General features: G+C 44.6%; 1 protein-coding gene across 1 annotated transcript in view; it reads left to right on the plus strand.

Annotated features, from left to right (window-relative positions):
* Positions 1-22,605, plus strand: part of Efnb2 (ephrin B2) — a 40,953-nt gene that overhangs the window by 16,008 nt on the left and 2,340 nt on the right. Inside the window, 2 exon segments of the mRNA NM_001107328.2 lie at positions 5,866-6,149; positions 22,096-22,188. Coding sequence (NP_001100798.1) covers positions 5,866-6,149; positions 22,096-22,188 — 377 coding nt within the window.

Here is a 22,605-nt window from a genome sequence, read left to right on the forward strand (position 1 = left end):
TCTAACCCAGTTCTCTTCTCTCCCCTTTTGGAGACAAAGTCGTGGAGTCTATTGTCTTGACTGGAAATGATTCACTGGGGAAAACCATGGGAGTGACCTGTTTCTGCCCAGTGTTCCCCATGAGCCCCAGGGACTCCCCAGGGAAAGTGAATGGGATTGAGAGTCAGGGCGGAAGTTGCCCTGGGGTGGTGTGTGCTCCCCGGTCGGCTGGCAGCTCAGTGTTCATGCTCAGTAACCAATACAGAGAGGGAAGGCCTGGCTCTGTTCTCCTAGCTAGGCCAGCAACATCGCCCTGGTCCTTAAACCCGCACCCCTCTGTACAAGTGGTGTAGGTGACGACTGGTTTTGGTTACAAAATGACCCTTACCCCAGTTTGCCAAAATAAGTCATTGTGTGACTCCCGCTGTGGAGAGGGTTGAGTTCTGTCGACTGACTTGGTGACTGACTTGGTTTTATGGCCGTGTGTTTAAGCACGATTGAGGAGCGAATAGTATCTGCCTGAATTGTGTGGAGTCCATTGTAAGTTTACATCTAAAACACAGATTCTAGGTGGTTGGCTCACTTCTTCACCTTACGAGCTCTTGGCAAGGGACACATGCCAGGTGGCCACCTCAGAAAGTGCCTCGTGTTCCAGCCATTGGATTCGGGGCAGGCAGCTAGATGTCCATAGTTCTCTGTGGCATTCTCGAAGGCTTCAGTGCATACTGAGTGTCCCTCCATTCCCCTTGACTTCATAGCTCATCAATGAATAGCTTGATTTAGAAAAACATGTATTCACAAAACCAGACTCAGACACTCCTGTGAACACAATGGGAAGTGAGAGGGACAGGGAAGGGGCTTTTCTTGTTGGATTTCTTCTCTCGCCCCTGAGGGTTTTACCTCTTATACAAGGTATACACTTGTGACTTAGACACTGGGGTAACGGGGGCAGGGAGCAAGGCTCAGCTGTGCTTCAGGCTGGCCATGGTTTTGTGATTTGCAGCCCCAGATGCAAGTGGTAGCCGCTTGTACTTTCAACAAAGCAGGATTGTTGAAAGCTGGGGAGACCCAGAGAGCTAGAGCAAGAAACTACCTGGGGGGACAATCAGTGGAATGGCACCTTGGCTTGACCCTTCCGTGTATTTGCCCTGGTGAGATAACCTGACTTCAGAGCACCAGCCTTATCTGTGACCTACCTTCTCTTTGGGGCACTTTGACTTCAGCATGTGTCGCTGTTAGCTTCTGTTTATCCACTCATGTTTTTTCCACGAGGACATCATTTTATTTAGCCTTATGGTACGATCACCGCTTGGACCCTCACTGTGAAATCAATCGCACACTATGGGAGTGGTTCAACTTCAGGGAGCTGAGTTGTCAGCCCCTAAAAGCTCAATTGTCGTCTGTTAAAGTCCCTCAGAGCATCTGGGACAATATGTAGCTTGCTGGGCATGCTGGTGCACATTTTGTAATCCCAGCACCCGGCTGTCGAGGCAGGACTATCAGGCTAGCCTCATGTACATAGTAAGTCCACCAGCCTGGGTGGACTCTTTCCTTGAGAAGATGTGAGCAAATGCCCCCTTCTCATAGGACACCAGCGAACCAAAGTATGATTTTTATCAAAGCCCAACTTGGGGAACCAATGAGGTTTTTGGGGCTCGTTTACAGACCAGGGTAAGGGATTGTCTGTGTGAGGATTGATGACCCCAAAGTAGATACCACCACAGAATTGTCTCAGTCCAGAGTGGATGGCTACTTCTCCATGGCTGCATGAATGGCATGTGCCTTCGGTAACCGTTCGCAGTTTATGAACACTAACTAGCACCCCTAGGGAATACAAGGCCATGGGACAGAATTACAGGCACCTAGCTGGTCAGTGAAGGAGCACCCAGAGTCCAAAGGTGCATTGGCCCTCCTCACCCCTTCTTTCCAAAAGGGGAATAGCAACAGGTAACAGTCCTGATCAAGAGACTTTTGGAAGTAGTCATAGCTGTCCTGATGAAAATGCTGGTCATGATTGGAAGACAATGCTCTACAACACCCTGCCTCACACCAAAAGCCCCAGTTTGGTCATTTAAGTTGTATCGCTCTAGCTCTGGGAAGGTGACGGTTCTCCAGAGGTCTGTGTTGGGAGATCTGTGATAGCATTTTTTTCTGCCCAGCTGTGCTCCCTGTCTTACCAATTGAACTGATGGTGTTCTGACCCTCCACAGATAGACTTCAGATACAGTTGTCCAGCACTACAGTGCTGGGTCCTTTTCTGTGGGTTGCCACGCAGACCCTTCCCCCCTTAATGAATACTTGGAATAGCAACTTGTTAGAGGCAACAGATCAAATTCTGTTTCAATGTTCAATACGGTAGTATTATATATATCTTCCTTAAAGCTTTAGGAAGAGTAGGCCTGGCCTGAACCACATCGTATATGTGTACTAAATCCGTCAGGTCCTGCCCTTCCACTTGTCCATTCACAGGTTACCTTGATGCCCCCATCATCAAACTGTGCACACCGAATCGAAACTAAACACTGAGGCTGATTTGCAAGATGAATCAAAAACTCATTAAACTATTTATGTGATTTGTTCCTGCTGAAAACATCATCAGAAGCACAACAATTTGTGAAAGCCACACTGACTGATGTGCTCGCGCCCTCAGCTCATCGGGACCAGGGTTGGGTGCAGGAGCCTTGTGTCCTGGTGATGAAAGAGACTTATCTGAGTAGGGGGAGCCAGCCACCTGTGATGCCTTAGTTAAGCAGTGAGAGAGCTAGGTAGGTAGGTAGGTAGATAGATAGATAGATAGATAGATAGATAGATAGATAGATAGATATGGTAGGTAGGTAGGTAGATAGATAGATAGATAGATAGATAGATAGATAGATAGATAGATAGATAGATAGATAGGTAGATAGATAGGTAGATAGATAGATAGATAGATATGGTAGATAGATATGGTAGATAGATAGATAGATAGATAGATAGATAGATAGATAGATAGATAGATAGATAGATGGATGGATAGATCCTCCCAGAGACCTAGGAGAAATTTGAATGAAGAGAGACCTTAATGAGCCAGACTTCAGACATAAGGAATGCTGTGGCAAGGGTAGGGGAGTATCCCCAAGGCTCTCACAGATACACTGGTCAGTAGGGCATGGCCAACCACTCACAAAGACCTGAATGAGTAGATGGGATACACCTCGGTTACAAAGACCCCTGATTGTGGGAACCTGGAAACTACTCCCTCTCTCTAAGATGGTGGAAGGACTAGCCTGTAGTTCAGACCTGTTTTTATATAGGAGACATGTACCAAGCCTAGCTAGCACTTCCATGGTTTTTATATAGGAGACATGTACCAAGCCTAGCTAGCACTTACATGGTTTCCCACCGTGTCAGCTATACCAACTACAAGGGGAGCTGTTTCAGGGAAGGGAACATGTGACTCAGATAGGAATTGACCCTTGTGCTTGCCCGTTAGTTTGTGTAAGTCTTAAGGGTTTCCTTTAAAGGTCGAGGAATAGGCATAAGGATCAGGAAGGAGAGCAATTTAACGTTCCTGGAATTAGTGTCATACCTATCGACACTCCCCTCAACCCCCTCACCCCTGTCTGCTCCTGCTAAAGCCACAGGACACTTTAGAATCACTTTGGGGAGAAGGAGGACTGCGTCATGTTCAGGCCTGGCAGAACGGAGTTGAATTTCATCTAGCAAGAAGAACCTACCTAGAGAGAATGGACTTTAGAATTCCCTGGGGAAGCTCTTGAGACCCTGGGGTTGTAGTTTTACAAAGTCCCCTGAGAACCGTGGAAAATGCCAGGTCCTCAGTAATCACCTGGGTTTGCCAAAAGTCCTAGAGAATTCTTCGGCAAAATACACACGGATGTTTTAAATTTGTCACAATTTTATAAGTTCATTTTGAGTTCTGTTAAATGGAAAGATTTCATTATAAATGGATCCTGTTCCTCACTCAAAGTTTTTCCCTCATGACTCCAGAGGAGGGCAAGTGCACATGGCAGTGTACTCTAAAGTCAGAGCATGGCTTGGAGGGGTTGCCTTTCTTCTACCACGTGGGCCCCAGGTTTGGTCTCAAGCACCTTTACCCACCGAGCCGTTTTGCCTGCTACACTGTTGTTTTTAAGTGAGTGAACAGTAAATCTGTTCTTGCTAAAGGGACTAATTTAGTTAAACAAACAACAATAAGACACTGATGTCAGTAGACCACACTCTTTTTGCCATTGTACAATAACACCCAAGGAAGTAACAAGCAATTTTGTGTGCATGCATTTGTGTGTGTGTGTGTGTGTGTGTGTGTGTGTGTTCACCTTTAAAGAGTTTCAGCGAGAGATCGTCATCATCCTTATCGTCCACCACCACCACCACCACCGCCACCGCCACCGCCACCGCCACCGCCACCACCATCATTAGTAGTCTTACTAGTGGTTTTGGGAGATAGAGTTTCTCTGTGTAGTCCTGGTTGTGCCACCGCTGTATTTTGTTTGTTTCTTTGCTTTGCTTTTAAGATACGAAGTTGGGAGGGAAAAGGAACTTATGTTGGCCAGAGGGGAATACAGTGGGACCTGGAAGGAGGGAGTAGAACATGGGTAAGACCAAGATATATTGTACACATGTACAAAATTAAAAACAAAATTTAAAGTAATCAGTTTTGAGTATGAGCCTACAGTGTGAGCTGGGCTACTTTGTAACCACAAAATACCCTGGCTGAGAATTGGTGGCTTGGTTACATAAATCACCTTAGTTGATGTGGATTTGAACTTTGGGAGCCCCATCATCCTTTTCTCATCTGTTGCTGCATCCTGGCCCCAAGGGTCATCATGGCTGGTGGGCCTCTCTGGCTAAATAATGCCAGAGCCCAGGCTGGAAGCACTGGGAGGCCGTGCTTTGTTCCGGAGCTTTAATATTTTAATGAGCCTGCAGGCTTGGCGGCTCTCTCCGAGTGTGTTGTTAGTGTTAGCACTCGCAGAAGGATGTTCATTAGGAAGCTCTTGTTTCGGTGGCTCAGAGAAACTCCCCATTAGGGAAGATCTTTCAGCAACATGGCCAGCAAGAGAGGAAAGGAGGAGAAGCTTTTAGCTGGGAACATCCAAGGGATTTTGTATCGGTAGTCTTAGTTCTAAAGATTTGCTTCGAAGAATTAATTGGAGCAAATACGTCTCAAGGGAGGGGGAAAGGGGAGATCTGTAGAGCAAGGAGGGTACTTGTCGTCCTCGAAAGGAGAGGGCTCTTCTTCATCTTGCAGCTGAATCAATAGACACTAATTATTTCTGGTTATCTTTTATGGGTTTGTAAGACATTTCTTTTGTTCTGTGTAATAAAAAAAACCCATTGTTTGATCAGTGACTGACTAATTATGATAAGTAATTTGAAACATTCTTGATGAAACTTGTCTGTTAATTAACATCAACAGCACATGGAAACGACCAGGACAACAAAGGGCTCCGTGCATGCTCTGTTCCTGGAATTGATGGGATCTCTCTGGCATGCCCAATAAACCAGATGCCAATGGTTAAAAAAATAACAAACAGGTGGGACGGTCTGACTCACCACCGGGGGAAGAGTTGTAAAATCCGCACAAAAGAGTACTGGAGTATTGCAAGGGCAAGGTGAGACCCTGGTTCATCAGGCAGCCCACTGGTCCCGATGCCTCAAAGGAAGACAAGTTCATGCTTTTGTTTCTTGGGTTAATCCTAAGGGCCCCAGGAAGGCTCTTTGCCCCAGGAAGACACCTTCGCCCCAGGAAGACACCTTCGATGAATCAGGGCACAGCGCTGAGCTGTCCTGCCTGGGGTGATTGGTAACACCTGGTTCTTTGATGACCCGTTCTTAAGATGTTCACTTGTATCAACTCAGTGGCTTTTCTTTTATGCTTTTTAGATTTCTACCCGGACAAGGCCTGGTACTATACCCACAGATAGGAGACAAATTGGATATTATTTGCCCCAAAGTGGACTCTAAAACTGTTGGCCAGTATGAATATTATAAAGTTTATATGGTTGATAAAGAGCAAGCCGACAGATGCACTATTAAGAAGGAAAATACCCCACTGCTCAACTGTGCCAGACCAGACCAAGATGTGAAATTCACCATCAAGTTCCAAGAATTCAGCCCTAACCTCTGGGGTCTAGAGTTTCAGAAGAACAAAGATTACTACATTATATGTAAGTATAGCTCTCTCTCTTTATTTCGTAGGAATTAGGATAAGCTAAGTGGGTTTGTATTCATTTCTGTTTCCTTTAAATCACCATGGTAAATGATTTGTCAAGAAGCCTTTTTTTCATTTGTTTTTTTCTAAGATAATTTTAATTTGGGACCCTGTAGTAACAGTATTAATTAAATATAACTACTCAGCAGGGGCGAACCTGCCAGGATTCTTATGGTGTTAAAATAAGTAAATTACATGAAGGGACTTAGCATCTCCACTAATAAAAACCATCTTTAAGGACCTCGGGTGAGGTTTTTGATAGGTAAATCTGTGTAATGCTTTTTCTCGCCAACCATCCATCTGTCCATCCATCCATCCGCTCATTCATCGCTGTGCATTCTGTTCTAAGAATCGAGTTTCAGAGCCAGGACTTGAGAGAGCAAAGAGTAACAGTAGGGGTAACAAAAGGGGTACAGTTTGCCATGACAGCATCGGCCCAGATAGGCAGAGCTTAGATGCTTGGGGACCGAAGAGAAGCATCAGTAGAAGAGGTGGCATTGACAGGAAGGACTAAAGCAAGGACATGCGGCCTGAATAACACCCCCAAGTCTGTCCTAACTGGCATTATCAGGAGTGGAGAGCAGGTATCAGTGGGGGTAATCTGGAGTGCATTTGTGAGCCGTGCCCATGGCGACACATGCCCACTGTGCGTCCATTACAGCTAGCACCAAGCAGGCTTGCTCCCAGAGTCTTGGCACAGTGGAATCTAGTACACAGAGACAGCTACTCACCGGATTTAAACAATGGATTCTGGTTAACTTGTTTCAGTTCAAGGAATAGTCTTATGTGGGTCTTTTTTTTTTTTTTTTTTTTTTTTTTTTTGGGCTGTTGTTTTAAATTGCAGTGTTTAGGATGAAATTCCTGATCCTTGCTGGCACGTACTTGACCACTAAACTACGCCCATAGCCCTCCAGTTACACTCTGTGCTCTCTCCTGGGCCTTCAGTTCCTTGGGGTGCAGTTGGGCCCAGGTTGGCTGCCTTACCAGTACCCTTAGGTTGGAGGTCCGCCTTTCTCCTGTTTCATCTGCTCCTTATACCGCAGAAGCAGCAGTTCACCGTACAAGTGTTCCTTCGTGTGATTAGTGATTAAAGCAAAAGGTGGTCTCGGGCAGTGATTATCTTGTCTGTTGCTTCAGATGCCACATAGACTAAGAAATAATTTTTTGAAGCTGACATGATACATAGAGAATAGATTTCTAAGAATAACAAAAAAAGAGGAGAAAGTGGTAAGTTAGATATTTAATGGAATAATTACCATTAAATGAAAATGAAAGCATTCTGAGATGAAACGAAGCAGACGGGATGGTAAGATAATAGGGCCATCTTTGAGGATACAAAGTAGTTACAAAGTAAAATAAGTGGAAGATGAACTTTTGGAAACGAGAAGACTTTTAACGGGTGCCATGATCTTGCATTACTTTTATAGAGAATGAAACTGCCCCCTTCAGAATCTTTGAATCTTATCTGCTCCAGGTGAGTGGAAAAAGAAAGGCTTAAAGGGATCAGCATTTCCCAAGATGGGAATGCCTGACCCTGGAGCTGAATGCAGCCAAAGGAACTCTGAGGGCTCCCACGTTCAGAATGATGGCGTTGAAAATCCCAGCTTCCTACCTAGGACAAGTGGAAGCTTGGTGAACATTAAAGGTTTAACCTTCCGTTTGAGATAATGTACACAAAATGCAGCTAAATGAGTGGTTTACCGGCATCTCTTAGTGCATCATGGTGCGTCTGAGCCTGTCACAACTGCTCTACATCACTGTGCAGGAGATTTAAAGTTGCCCATACAGTTTAATTTGTAGTTAAAATTTCCATCTACCCAACACTGGCACCTATCTATGGGTTTTGTTTGTTTGTTTTTGGAGGACTCATTAGGCCACATTAACAGGTTTTTAATATGCTTCTCGCTACTCTGGCCCTCAGAACTGTCCTTAGAGTTGGGATTTTCTATGTCAAAGCATGGGATGACTTGTAATTCAAGAGGCTGAAGCAAGATGATGTCAATGGGAAAGTCGTTCTACTCTACACACAAGTTTCCTCTGTGCATTAGATAACTAGAAACTTTAAGTATCTTTAAATACATGTTGACTGCCCTAGTGCAAGCAGTAAAGCACTGTGAGAATGTTTCTCCTAATAAGATATTCCCAGGCCTGTGAGTGGCTCAGGACTTTTCAGGAAGCCCAGTGCTGCTTGTAGCAGAGTTGAAAGGCTTCCCCTACGTAACAGGCAGAAGAGAGCATTCAAATACTTAGCAGTTTCTCACCCACACCGTAACAGTGTCCATTGCTGAACAAGTTCCCTTGAAAGGAGGGAAATGATAAGATTTAAAATAGTAACAAAACAACCAGAGGACTTGAAAAAGTCACCAGTTTTCCTGTCAAACAGATGTGTACAGGATGCGCGCGCAAACACACACACACACACACACACACACACACACACACACACACACACACAGTCACAGTCACAGTCGCATTCTTTTTTTTTTCTCCAGAAGGAAAGTGTGTGCCGGCAACAATCTTTATACCAGTCTGTTCATAAAGAGGTCTGGGTAGCACAACAGGAAAAGCTCAGATTCGCAAGTCTAGTGTTAATACTGCAAAGGATTGATTGACCTTGAGATAGGAAATAATACCAGTATTGAGTTTCTGACTCCAGTCTTAGCAACTGGCCAGTTGGCACTTTGACCCCAGGCAGTGTCAGGACATCATAAGGTGGTTTCCATTCTGATGAGGTGGGAGATGGGGGGTGGGAGGAGCAGCTGTGGTTGGAGAAGTGCTTGACGTGCCCCTGTGGGGAAGTACACAGGTCTCTGCTGCTCTTGGGTTGTCTCCCAGGAGTGCAGAGCCTCATGTCTGTTGCCTGAGCTTGATGGAAGTCACTTCTCTACTTCTCTTTCCCTCTCTAGAACAGTCTTTTATCACTGTTGTGCAAACTTTGATGGTCAGACCTATAGACCGTCGGCCCGGTCACCAATACTTTTATAGCTGACAGGATCTGGTCCCAGTTTTTTTTTTTTTTTTTTTTTTTTTTTTTTTTTTGGTTCTTTTTTTTGCGGAGCTGGGAACCGAACCCAGGGCCTTGCGCTTCCTAGGCAAGCGCTCTACCACTGAGCTAAATCCCCAACCCCCCTGGTCCCAGTTTTTTAACAAGGATTTTTCATTTGACTTGTAGTGTTACCCAACTTAAAGTTCCTGCATCTTTGGGTTTTATGATAACCATGAGTGTGTAATTGGAGTGTATTCTATATCCACTGTCTCTCCCCTGGGTTCCCTTAAGAAAGGACATGATGGGACTCTAGGCCTCCTCATTAACCCTCCTGCACACAATTGTTTGCTTTGACAAGTGGCAGAGTGACATATATGGAGTCGCTTCGTGTTTAGAATTGACTTCTCAGGCGACCTATTTCAATAATCAGCCTCGGGCTTAATTTGCATAATAAACTCCTCTAATCATACATGAGCCAAAGATGGGGATGTTATGACCGCGCAGTCTGAAACCCCCTGCTCTTTATTGCATTTAGATCCTTGATGGCCTTAAAAGCAGAGCTTGGGTTCATGTAACCTGTAGTTATTTTTATCACGCCTTTAGCGTAATTGTTTATGAAGTAGCAGCATCTTCTGATGTTATCCACTTGCAATAAATATTCACGGCTGGATATATCATTTTAAACAATCCGGCCCGGTCTTTATCAGGAGAGTGTCTACTGTCTGGGTGCCCAGCCTTCACCACTGAAGTTTTCGTAGAGGAACTGTCCAAGCTTCTTCAGGGCTAGTTAGCTGAGTCAGCAAGGTCTTTTTGTTGGCCTTGAAGGCAGGTGCTGTCTTACCTTGGGTTCTATGTGGTTTGAATGTCGTTTGACTGTATACCCATAGTCAGATCACAGTCCCTTAGCATCATCTAGAAGTCACTGTTTCTGACTTAACTGAAGTCACTGAGTGCCTTCTTAAAGTCCACTCTCCATGTCCAGTCTGCCTTGCTGAGCCATCAAGTCTGGGGGACCCTCCATTTCTTAGACCTCTTTACTGAAAGGGTGCAAACCTGGAAGGATCCACGTGCACTGTTGTTCTTTTCAAGCATACATCCCATTTTAGAGGGGGAAAAAAAATCACAAAATAAAGAGAAATATTTGCACAAAATAAAACCAAGTAACAATATTAAATAAAGAGCCAACATAATAGTTTGCCCCTCATGTTGGTGGAGCGTATGTCGCACATCTTCTTTCCTGGCTTTGATTTGCTCATTTAGGGTGATGGGTATAGCAGGTTACACTAACATACTGAGTTCCCTATACTGTCTCTCTGAAAAACGTACTAAATCCCAGAGCAGCTTTCTGATGCTTTTAGAACACGTAAGAGCACATGGTGGCCGTAAAGAGATCATGGAGTTTATTCAGTGGGTTATTTATGTATGGGAGATGTCCGGCAGGCACGCTCCTTCATTGGATGCTGGATAGCTTTGGTGACACAGAACGGCATCCTGTCTTCCTGTCCCCTGGCTTAGGGGCGAAAATTGGCATTTGATAATGTCATTGCACCCACTCGCTGAGCGGAGGCACGGTTCCTCCATAACTGCTCTTCTTGTGATGGAACTTTGCCAGAGGCCACACTATAGAAGGAACGTAAGAAGGATACATGCCACGTTTAGAGACACGGTTGGCACAGGAGCTGTGAGCCTGAGTCTGGCCACCCCGGGCTTTATGTGCCAAGATGTCTTCTCATCCTTAAAATCCTTGCTCATGAGCTAAAGCACTTCCCACGAGGACAGATTGCTGGTGTCCGTGTGTGATACCAATCAAGAGCAAATCAACAGTGGAACTGAGAGGTGATAAGAGGCTGGAGGTTGAAGGCAAAAGTGGGCTTCACGGAGAGAGGGGGAGCCTGGGAAGGATGGGTACAGAAAGTATCCTTGGTTTGTAGTCTGGGCATAAACAAAGCCACAGAGGGTTGCCCAGCCTCAGTCTCTCTGGGCATTTCTACTCATCAGCAATTCCCACTTTGTCTTCTTTGACTGTCACTCAAGTCCTTTTGTTTCTGTGGACCAAGAAGCACACATTAATGTATGGTTTGCTCTGGAATCACCTGAGCTTGCTACTCGCAGGTTCTTTGACAGACCCTGAAGACTCAGACAGGGAGAAGTGTCACACACCTACAGTTGGGGCTCTAACTTTCCAGTTCACCGGCCTCTCGCACGTTCTGGTTCCCTAGGACACAGGAAATATCGGTCGTCATGCCAAAGTGAGTTTCATCTGTAGGAAGCCGCTCCCAAGGATCAGCAGGGTCCGTGTGGAATTTAATATAAAGAAAACTCAGTTTTGCATCCGCCTATCTTGAGACTGCACCAAGATACTCGGGGCTCCCAAGTCTAGCAGAGTCATGGCCGCTGGGGTGCTGGCCTGAGCGGTACAGAGGATATGGCTTGCCTGGGTGGGAGAGTCTGTTCACAGTCATTGGCATCTCCTGGAAAAGGGAGCAACACACCCATGTAAACCAGACACATAACAGGCCTGCCATTACCACACCCTGCAATGAAAGTAACCAAGGAAAGAGAGGGGCAACCACTGATCCCAGCTTGAGAAGCAAAGATCAAGTAAGAATAAACACCATGAATGCAAACTAAGGAAGATGAGAAATAAAGGGCTTCACATAACCAAGAAGTTATTCAGGAATTATTCAGAATAAAACTGTCTTTATTATTTCATAGCACTCATCTTTATATCTCTACCCTCGTATTTATAGCTTGTTAACAGTTCACATAGATTTATAAATAATTGAACAATGCTAGAGACCCAGTGCATAAAAGAGGACACGTTTCTTTCTTAACAGCCCTTAAATATTCATCACGAAGATAAAATTTTCAAGCAAATAAAACACTTAAAAAAATAGCCGAGAGGCATAGACAGACATTTTGGAGGAAAAAAAAATAGATTACTTTGAGAAAAACTGATTTATATAGTTCTTAAGAGGCTCAAATTTATTCCTAAAGCGCTAACTCTGAGTCTGGATGCATTTGATCCTTGGGGGAGCGCTGTGGCCTTCATGCCCGCCTCACTTTCAAGTCTAGCAGCACAGGAAATAGGAAGTTTTTACTGTTGGAAGAAACACAAACAGTTTTAGTGGCTTAGAACACTTTACATGCCATGAAATATCAGGGCCCAAGCCCAATGCCAGGCCTTCAAACCCTTAGGTCTCCATTGCAAGTGTGTAACTGTGGCTCCTGGGCCATGTGTGCACGGCCATGAGAACATGCAGACATGGGTGATATACGTGCATGGGTAGCAAGAAAAGTATGCCTGGAAAATAATAGTGATGATGGTGTGCAGACACGCAAAGCACATGCATGACCGTGCAGCGGATCAGACACACTGGCGCATGCATGCATACTTACACATACATGAAGAGGTTAAAGACAAGAGACAGTACACGTGGAGCTGTGTTATAAGCTCCTATAATATAAACAACAAACACTGTTTCTATCAAACATGTTGGCAGTGGTGCCCTGTCATACATGATATAATGTATAGCTGACTGAGTCATGCATTCTGAGCTGAACTAAGACAATCCTATGAGAGTATAGGTAGGCTGGGTGCTAGGGCATGTGCTTAGTCCCAGCTACTCAGAAGACCAAGGGGAGGGGCTGAACACTAACTGGGCAACATAGCAATGCCTACAGGGGAGAAAGATGGGAGAAACACCCTTATACACACTTCAAATTTTCTTTCTTTTTTTAGACCTACTAATAAAAGTCTAAACTCTCTGTGTTTTTTTTTTTATTCCCCCAACAAGGTTATACTCGATTGACTTTATAGCATTTGCAAGTACTTTGAGCCCATCGACAGAAGTTGCTAAGTAATAATGTAATTAAAATCAAGTTAGTTCAGTATAGGACAAGAACGGTAAGAGACATTAGGCTTCCTTTGCTAAATGCAAGTGCTGCCTCTGTGTGTGTGTGTGTGTGTGTGTGTGTGTGTGTGTGTGTGTGTGTGTACATGTGAGTGTTTGTGTGTGTGTGCGCGCGTGCGTGTGTGCGTGTAGGCGGTGAGTGAACAGATGGGTGGATATGTGGATGGTAGATAAGTAGACTGTTGGATATATGAATGGTGGGTGGTGGATGAGGAGATGGGTGGATGGTGGGTGTATGTGTGGATGGGTGGCTGGATAGCAGGATGGACTGATAGATCCGTCCAGTCTTGGGCAAGAGCATAATGGATCTCATATGGAGAAACCAGACTATGTGTTGCTGAGTGATAATAACTCGGCTTAAAAGTTACTTTGCATTAGTGAATCAACCCAGCTTTCCTCTTTCTACTGGTAAACTACGGGATGAAGCTAATTCTTACATTGAAATAAAAGTCTGAGAAACTGCTCCAGATTCTTGGATAGAGAGCATGTCTCCTGCCTGTATGAGTAAGGCTCACACATAGGACAGATTCAAACAGGGACACTTTATCAGGGTTACTGCTGGCCTCTCAATGGTCAAAGCAAATAATGCCGTGGCCATCTAAACTGTTAGGCCACAGAGTAACGCTTGCCTCTTCTGAAGCGTCCCATCCTAAGCTGTCAGCAGGCATCAGTTCAGCCACTGTAGAAGTTGCTACGATGTAGCCATGAACTGTCCTCGGATGGACGTTTTCTACTCCAGTGCTGCTCTTTCTGTAATTACTGGGTCATTAATATCATTGCCTGCAATTAGTGACAGTCGGGCAAGCAAGAGGATTGTGGGATGTCCTTCCCCATCCCCATTGCCCATGGACATTCTACCCTGACCTGTTCCTAGCTAGGTATCTCCATATTGCGGCAAAGAGATTTTAAAAATCGAGGATGTTAAAAAATAAATAAATAAAGCAAAACTGGAGGGCAGAGAATGGGTCGTGTGCTACAAATAATCCTTTCAGCTGCGTATGGCTCAGGTTCAGGGTATTTTCCTGAGATGTTATCTCCGTCTTGAACAGGAAGTTTGCGTTTTAAAAATCTGAGGTTTTAAGTTAATGGACAATAGAGAATTATGTCTTATCTTTAGAACTATTATATCATTCTTTTTTTTTTTAATATGACTTTAGTCATTACTATCGAAACAGTCATCTGGCACCTATTTTTAAAACACAATTCTCTTAGTAGTTTTAGTTCAGGTCGATGGTGACTCCTTGCTTTGCTATTGGTTATACTGTCTCAGTGGATGGCTGTCTCTGGATTGTAGCAATAACAAAACACCCCAGAGTATGTAAATAAGAAGAGTACTTCTTAAATGGAGCTATTTTAAAATTTTATTATTGTTATTAATTTTTATCTAATGAGAAGTCCTGCCTGTGCTAGTTGCTGCCGTGTTAACAGTGAAGTTTTACACTAGAAAGCAATATTTTTTTCAACAGAAATCATTTTAAAAAAAATCAAGAGACTGAATTAACAGGGGCAGTATCTTGAGGAAAAATACATAGCTTCAGAAATAATCTTTCATGCTTAGGCATCTCTCGAGTTAAAACAGGACCAGGGATAGTTTATGGCCTGCCCTGCTTTCGCTTTTCTCAGGATAGTGTCAGGGGCCTGGACTGAGCCCAGAGGGTACAGGCTTAACAGCCCTGACATCATACTCTAAAGTCCAGAACCCAAAACTTTTGGTGCTAACAACTCTGTACAAATATCCAAGATTCCAAAAGATTCCACAGTCTGCAAAGTTTTGGGTACTGAGCCTTGAGACTTCTTTCCCAGCCTGTAGCACAGACTAGCCTAAAAGTTACTTCGTAGGCCAGGCTAACTCACAGAGATCCAACTGTTTCTGCCTCCTGAGTGCTGGGATTAAAGGCATGCACCACCATACCTGGCCCTCAACCTGTTTTCTTGATGTCCTCTCATATATGTATGCACGCACATGCACATGTGTGCGTACACACACATTCTCACAAGTACTGTATAGACATGTGGTGCACAAACGCGTATGTCTGCCATGTATTCCTGTCCCCTCTTTTGTGAGCCGTTCTCTTTTGAGGACTACTTATCAGAGGTAACTGACTCATCTAGGACAGGCGCATACTTAATCTTCATAGAGTTCTCCGTGGTTGAGAGGTTTTAGGAGTAGCCCATGATAAATCTTAGTTTCAGCTATGGCGCTCATAATTAAATATTGCAGCTGTTCTCCCAAGTGATTGCTGTCCCTTGGGGTCCAAGCCTTGTTTACCATGCTGACTCTTGAACACACAGTGATCAAGTAGCTGATGCCATTAAAGTCTTCCCAGTGCATAACCACGTAAGAACGGCTTGCTGGAAGACACGTCCAAGTGGGTACATTTTTAAAGACTTCTGTTTCTGAGCTATCAGTGAACGATTCCTTTGTGGTTCATATAGAGTGCTTGAGCTCAGGAAATAAAATTAAGACACCCCTCCTAACACCCACACAGGAGAAACCTATCCATTTGCTCTGAATCCAGGGCTTCCGTCGATCCTTAATGCTGGAAGAGAAGAGGGGATGTCTAAGTTCTTATTTTTCAGATTGGCTTTTTCCAAGTCATTTGCCCGGTACAGAAGCCAAGAGCTTCTGTGATGTGGGAGCTGCTGGGGCCAGGTATTCTCCATGCGTGATTGTCTACTTGGAGATTTTGAGATTCAGTAACAGTGCACAGTTTTGATGGGAGTGATTCTTCCCGTGAGTCGGGCCTGTGTTCCCTTGGATGAGGAACACACATGTCCTCCATCCCGTCTGGTTTATGACGTTTAAGTCTGGACAGTCTCCTACCTGCCAAGAAAGTTCATCAAATGGGAGTGGGAGCCAGGCACGGAGCCAAGCTGGGTGCTTTCTTGTTGTGTCTGTGTTTTGTTGAACGAACGTTCTTGCTGTGTACGTGTTTTGTGTTTTGCCGAATGAGTGTTTCTCTTTGAGAATGCCTTACTTTGCATTCTTGTTCCCTCGTGGGACACTGTGAGGGACTGTGCCATGGTGCCTTTGCTGACGGACAAGGCAAGCTTTGGTATTAGGGAGTGAGACACTCTGAGACAAGGAAGGCTGAACTCCTACTGTTCAGCCAGATTCCTGTTATCTCATTGGAAATCCAGGAGATACATTCCACTGTTTCCCTCAGCAGCCACAGTGAAAACACATAGTAAAAAAAAAAGTTTCCCTCTTTTTCCCAGTGCTTTGAACTGATGTTTGTTTCAGACATTGTCTCATTGTCCTTTTGAAAAACAGGCATTGATTTTTTTGGCTTTTCCTGGACATTATTATTTCTGTGTTTAGGACTTTTTCTCCTTCTGTGTCAGTTATCTTGGAAAATGACCTTGCTAACCGAGTCATGAAGATGCATTAACTTGGGCTCTAGAGACTGAATCCTGTCTCTGTGGTATATACCCTGAATCTGAATTGTATTTTTCCGGAATTTAAACTGATACTGGACTAAGTAAAAAGATCTTAGCTCCCCAGCTGGTACGTTGACATTAAATAACTTGCATCTTGTCCAGTGTCCTTGTTTCTCAATGTATATGTCAATCCCTTTTTGTTTTATTTTGTTGACACTCAGAGATGCAGCCCTGGTGGGAGGACACAGCGGTCTGGTTCTGTGTGTTGGGGTGACATTAAAGTCATCTCTCTCTCTCTCTCTGGATGATGCCTTTCAGTTTGCCATTTAGGTCCCTGCTAGTTTTTTTTCAGATGCCTGTGCTGAGCTTGGGGGAGGCATGTGTAGAAAATCTCACCCAACAAAATGGAGTTAGCATGGCCACTGTGTGGTATAGAGTGAACAGGCAAGGGCGGTACAGGTAAAATTTGGCACTGACAGAGATTATTATAAAAACACTGACTGTTAACTAATCAAAGAGACTCCCTCAAGGTCAGCCCTATGTAAGGACAGAGCTTCTGTTGCTTTCCTGAATGTATGAGTGCCGTGTGTTCTCTTTGGTGAGCCTGCTTTGATTAGTCTTTATATTTACTTCCAAATGACTGTCAATGTACAATTCCCTCATGGCCACTTAAAATAGTGTGGCCAATCCTCCATAGTGTGACCATACGTCACAGGACCCAAAGATGTGTCCTTTGGCGGGATGGTACTGAATCGTAGAATGTCTCTTGGGGAACAAGGCCCACATGTGGGCTGTTTCACCTTCCACCTGATGAGCCTGCTCTTCTCCATTGGACTCAGGACAGCCAGCAGCCATAGCTTGGCCTTGGAGCAGAGCAGATACAGCCACACAATGACACATTGAGCGGCTCGTGTCTGTGGGGATTCCCTAACCCATCTGTGTGGTCTGTTTAGCAGCTCCCACCTCTCTAGCTCTCTTGGTGCTCATATAGCCAGTACCATATAGATCAGATAGATCACTACCCAGAAGATCTGCAGATAATTGCAAACTCAGGCACCTCAGACTCCATTTAGTTGCTTTGTTGTTTTTGTCTTTTCGTGTTTTGAGACTGAGTCTTCTTGTGTTTCCTGCACTGGCCTCAAATCCTCAATCCTCATGGCTTAGGCTTCTGGTGGCCAAGATTGCAGACATGGATACCACACCCAATTCAGGGCGCCCTTCTGCTGGGCAGCCATCTTTGCTCCCTCCAGAGGAGACAGGAAGGTGTAGTAATGCTCTGAGTTACGCCCAAGAAGCAAGAGTTTTGGAAAGTCAACTATAAAATGCCCAAATATCTCTATTAAGCCTATCTCTCCACTGGATGGAGAAAGTTCTCAAGTAATTTTTAATCTTATAAAGTCTATTTCCCTCCCAACCAGGCCAGGGGAGAAAAGTGTCTGGACACTAAGTAAAACCTTTAGCACAGCAATGCTATTTCCCCTGTCTCTTGGTGATTAAATGAGATTTTATCCATTTGGTGACACAACGTTCATGGCCGCATTAGAGAATGCTGGTGGGTTGATACAAAGGCAAACTGAGCATAACGAAGTAATGTATACTTTTACTCTTTAAGTTAAAAAAAAAATTCCCTGGGATGTCCAAGTGAAAGTTATAAATAGTTGTAAAAAAATCTAATGAAATGGAAATGGATTTTATCCCCAGGTATTAGCAATTTTCTTGTTATGTTTCAAAAATCAGTGCTGAGCCTTTTAAAGCTTCTAGGTTCCAGGTTGATGGGGTGAGGATGGGGGACACCGGAATACTAATCTTGTGATCTGTTTCAGTAGCTCATGGCCAGGAAACAGGCACAATCAAGACAGAACACAAGGGTTCCAGGAGGGACAGGTCCTCTAGACTTAGAATTATCCTAACTTTTGAGGGCATGTAGAAAACCACACTTCTATCAGATTCAAGGCTTGTATCTCATATAAGGCCTTTATTGCTGGTTACACTCCTAAAGGTTTCTGTCGGTAAGAACATCTGAAAATGGGTTTTTCCATGACAATTTGTCAGATAGCAGTGCTAGAAATATTAGTTACTTCTGTTGCAGGGGCAAACACAGCTTAAAGGAGGAAGGGTTCCTTTCGGCTTGCAGTGTAAGGGGATACGAGCAGTCTCCTCTAGAGGGTCTGGAAGCAGAGAGAGGGCCTAGCCTCGGCTGCCTTTCTCATTTTGCCCATCATCCTGTCAGGGACCCCACTGGATGATTCCACTCACACGAGTGTAGGACAGATCCGACCACCTCAGTGGTCTCCGTGTAGGAAGAGACTCTGACACACTCAAAGACACGAGAGGCACAAGTGCCCTCCCTACAAAGTTCCTGACCCAATCAAGTTGATGTCAGATTAGACCTCACATTTCAGTGACCGGTACCTTTTGTCGGGGCACGTGTAATGGTGCCACACAGTTCAGTCATTTTTAATAACAGTTGGTCATGAGTTCCTCCCAGGTTCTACTTCTGACTTTCACAACTCCCAAGTAGCTTAAAAGGAACAGCAACTGAGGATGTGTGTGTGTGTGTATCATCTGTGGTCAGAATGCTTGTTTCCCCAGTCTTTTCCACCCTCCCCCCTTAATGTCACACCACCCCTCCCCTACTCCTTTGTTTGTTCATTTTAGTTAATCAAGGGGGAAAAAGTTAAGAGCATTTAGAGCTCTGAAATGGTTCCCATTTTATACAATTCCTCTCCCTCTCACAATTCTGTGGTCTGTAGGTGCTAAAGCACAGATTGAAATTTGATTTGAGTTTCTTTCGAGATCTTTACAACTGTGGGGTGGCTTCTACATCTTTTGCAGTAAACTGGGGAACTCAGCCCAGATGTTCTGGTATAGAAGAGGCACTGACCTGCAAATTTTGTTTTTTAAAAAAGTATTTATCCTTCCGTGCTTAGAATTCATCAGTGGCCCTGCAAGTACAGGCACTTGCAGGTGGTGGAACTTCCCTTCCTGCCTACTTTTTGGTATCCAGTCTTTTTCTCAATCTGAAGCTGATTTTTCCCTTCAAGATTAAACCAAAGAGCTCTGTAATACTTCCTGCCCCCTCTAGCCCAACCCTCCCCACCACATACCCCTACACCCCACTTCCATTTCTCCTTGACTGCTTGTATTTCTTCCTCTCTGTACTCCTTCCATTTTGTAGTCCTCCCTGCCACCTGTAGTCCTCCCCCTCTGTAGTCCTCCCTGCCACCTGTAGTCCTCCCCTCTGTAGTCCTCCCTCTCTGTAGTCCTCTCTGCTTCCTGTAGTCCTCCCTCTCTGTAGTCCTCTCTGCTTCCTGTAGTCCTCCCTCTCTGTAGTCCTCCCTCTCTGTAGTCCTCTCTGCTTCCTGTAGTCCTCCCTCTCTGTAGTCCTCTCTGCTTCCTGTAGTCCTCCCTCTCTGTAGTCCTCTCTGCTTCCTGTAGTCCTCTCTGCTTCCTGTAGTCCTCCCTCTCTGTAGTCCTCTCTGCTTCCTGTAGTCCTCCCTCTCTGTAGTCCTCTCTGCTTCCTATACTCCTCCCCCTCTGTAGTCCTCCCCCTCTGTAGTCTTCTCTGCCACCTGTATTCTTCCCCACCTGTACTCCTCCCCTCTGTAGTCCTCCCTGCTCCCTGTACTCCTCCCTCCCCCTGCTTAGTTTTTACTCTGTCCTTTGTCAGATGAGTGTTGAGAATTTTAGCAAGAAAAGTTGTTTCTTTAACTTTCAATGGGATGCACTTAAACATTGAATTGCCTTATGTATCTGTGAGTCTAAAACTTGGCCTTCTCTTCAAATTAAGAAAACTAGGTGATTTAACAAACCAGATCACTTTTTCTATTTTTTTTTTCCTCTATGGAGACTTATCCTGACTCCCAAGAAAAGGTGTGAGAGAACTCTAAACAATAATTAAAGATTCAGCATTGCCCTAGATCACTCTAGAAACAGCGCTCAGAGGAACCCACTCTGTGAGAAGCCGCCTTAGGAGAGAGGCTCTGAGGCTGAGCTACTGTTTTTGCAGAAGGGAAAGAGAAAGATGAGGAAAATACTAACAATAACAACAAAGGCCTTTTTAGGTGCCCAGAAGTAATCTCTCTAGACCATTATTTTGACTTCTCTGGCAACTGTTTTCTCCAGTGTGTGAGTGGATACTGTGTAACTTACTGCAACTCTGCAACAAAGTTCTTATGGCAACTATTAGGTGTTTTCCCAGGAAAAACTTCAGCGTCAGTAACAGTGTCTTCTGAATGAGTTGCGATTATGAGAGCCAACTTAGGCAAGCTCTCAGTTAGGCCCAAGAGATCTATACGCAGACGAGGCATCCTCTGCTTTTAGGGAAAATAGGAGCATAGAAGTTGACGATTCTAGAACACAGAAGGAAATTTGTGTGCACTTATTTTCAATTATCCAGTGAGTGCGAACTTTTGCTCTGAAGGCATTTAGAAGTGTTTGGTGATGGTGGTAGGCTTGGAAAAGGAAACACCCAAATCAAGAGGAGTTGCGAGCACACCTGTCCAGTCCTCGTTCTCTTCTGAGTGTAGTGTTTGTAGACAGGACTTTGATAGCCAAAGTGGAAGGTGATAGAAGTTACAGACGTGTATATGAAACACTTCTGCTCCTTGCCCCTTGAACTCAAGGGGAGGCAGTGTCCAACACATTCCACCCTCTCTTCCTACTCAAACTGGAGCTGTTATTGAAAGCCTGCTCCTCATTACACAGATTGACAGCCCATCTCCTTACGGCTTGAGCTACAAAGCCATTTAGAGATTTCACCGGCCTAAGGACTAACAGCTACGTGTGGAGATAGAACATGGCTGCTTTAAAAAATAGAAAGACGTTGGTAGAAGGGATGTCTTTGCTATGGTCCTTCATTAAGGTGGAAAGGATCCACTTGGCAAATGTGGGACAAGGTGGTTCCCCCGCCTGGTATCCGAGTTGTCACTGAGGGAAGGGAGTGTGCTAAACCTCTGTCCAGCTGGAGGTTTCCCCTGCAGAAAGCCTGGCTGAGGAGGCTCGTGTGGGTTGCTGATAATGCTTGCTTGCTGGCATTTACACAGTGAGCAGAAGGCAGACTGGGAAGACCTGAATTCTAGGATGCTTCTTCAGTGCATTTCAGGCTGGAGAAAGGAGCTAGGGGGTGTGAGAATGCTTCCCTGCCGGTGTTTGCAGAGCTTGGACGCTTGACAAGCAGAGCATCAAGTTAATTGTTCTTGAAGCAGGAAGTCTGGAGTGGAGGAAGCAGGTGTTGGGAGATGATTGCCGAGTTTTGAAATTACCGGGTTCACTCTTGTGCTTTCTAGTTTGGCCCTCTCTCAGTCTGTGGGCATTTTGGAGGATGCTGTCCCCTTTACCTATAGAGCCATGCTAAATCAGATGTGTCCGGGAGGGAGTGTGTAAGCACATTTAGAAGCAGGTAGCTCACGTGCAGCAATGTTTCCAGGATCCATTTCTCTTTGTTTCCGTTTCTGTTTCTTTTTGGCTTTCAGCATCCCATACATTCAGAGAACCTGTGACAAAGAGTGAATTCTTATTTTTCAAATTGGTTTCAGACATTTCATGTTCATGTAATCTTGCCTATTGATTTCCTGATTTTTTCTTTATTTTTTTGTTTTGTCCATTTTATTTTTGATCAGCTACATCAAATGGGTCTTTGGAGGGCCTGGATAACCAGGAGGGAGGGGTGTGCCAGACAAGAGCCATGAAGATCCTCATGAAAGTTGGACAAGGTAAAGATCATCTGCTTCTTTGTGAAGCCACTGTGACCTGGTGTATCCCCAGCTAGTGGCACCAGGTGACGATCACTGTCACCCCTCTTCTTAGTTTTGAAGGCAGACCCTTCTCTGCACTTTGAACCACTGGCAGAGTGTCCCCCAAGGTAATATATATACATGCATATGTATATATGTATGTATGTATATTCAGCTTTTCTTATTGGAGATCTCTCTAAAAGTTCAGGCCAGCAAGACAGAGTATCTGTGCATTGCCACAGATATGCATGTTTCTCTTTAAAATGCAGAACACCTCTTTGATTGAAAAAAAAAAGTATCCAGTATGTAAACAGTGGTTCTGCAGCTCTACTTCATTTTCAAATCTGGACAACCAAAGAGCCACATTTTCATGTAGAATAACCTATTGTGCAGAAA

This window comes from Rattus norvegicus, chromosome 16 (genome assembly GCF_021556685.1).
Source record: "Rattus norvegicus strain SHRSP/BbbUtx chromosome 16, alternate assembly SHRSP_T2T, whole genome shotgun sequence".
In the NCBI taxonomy this organism is placed as follows: domain Eukaryota; kingdom Metazoa; phylum Chordata; class Mammalia; order Rodentia; family Muridae; genus Rattus; species Rattus norvegicus.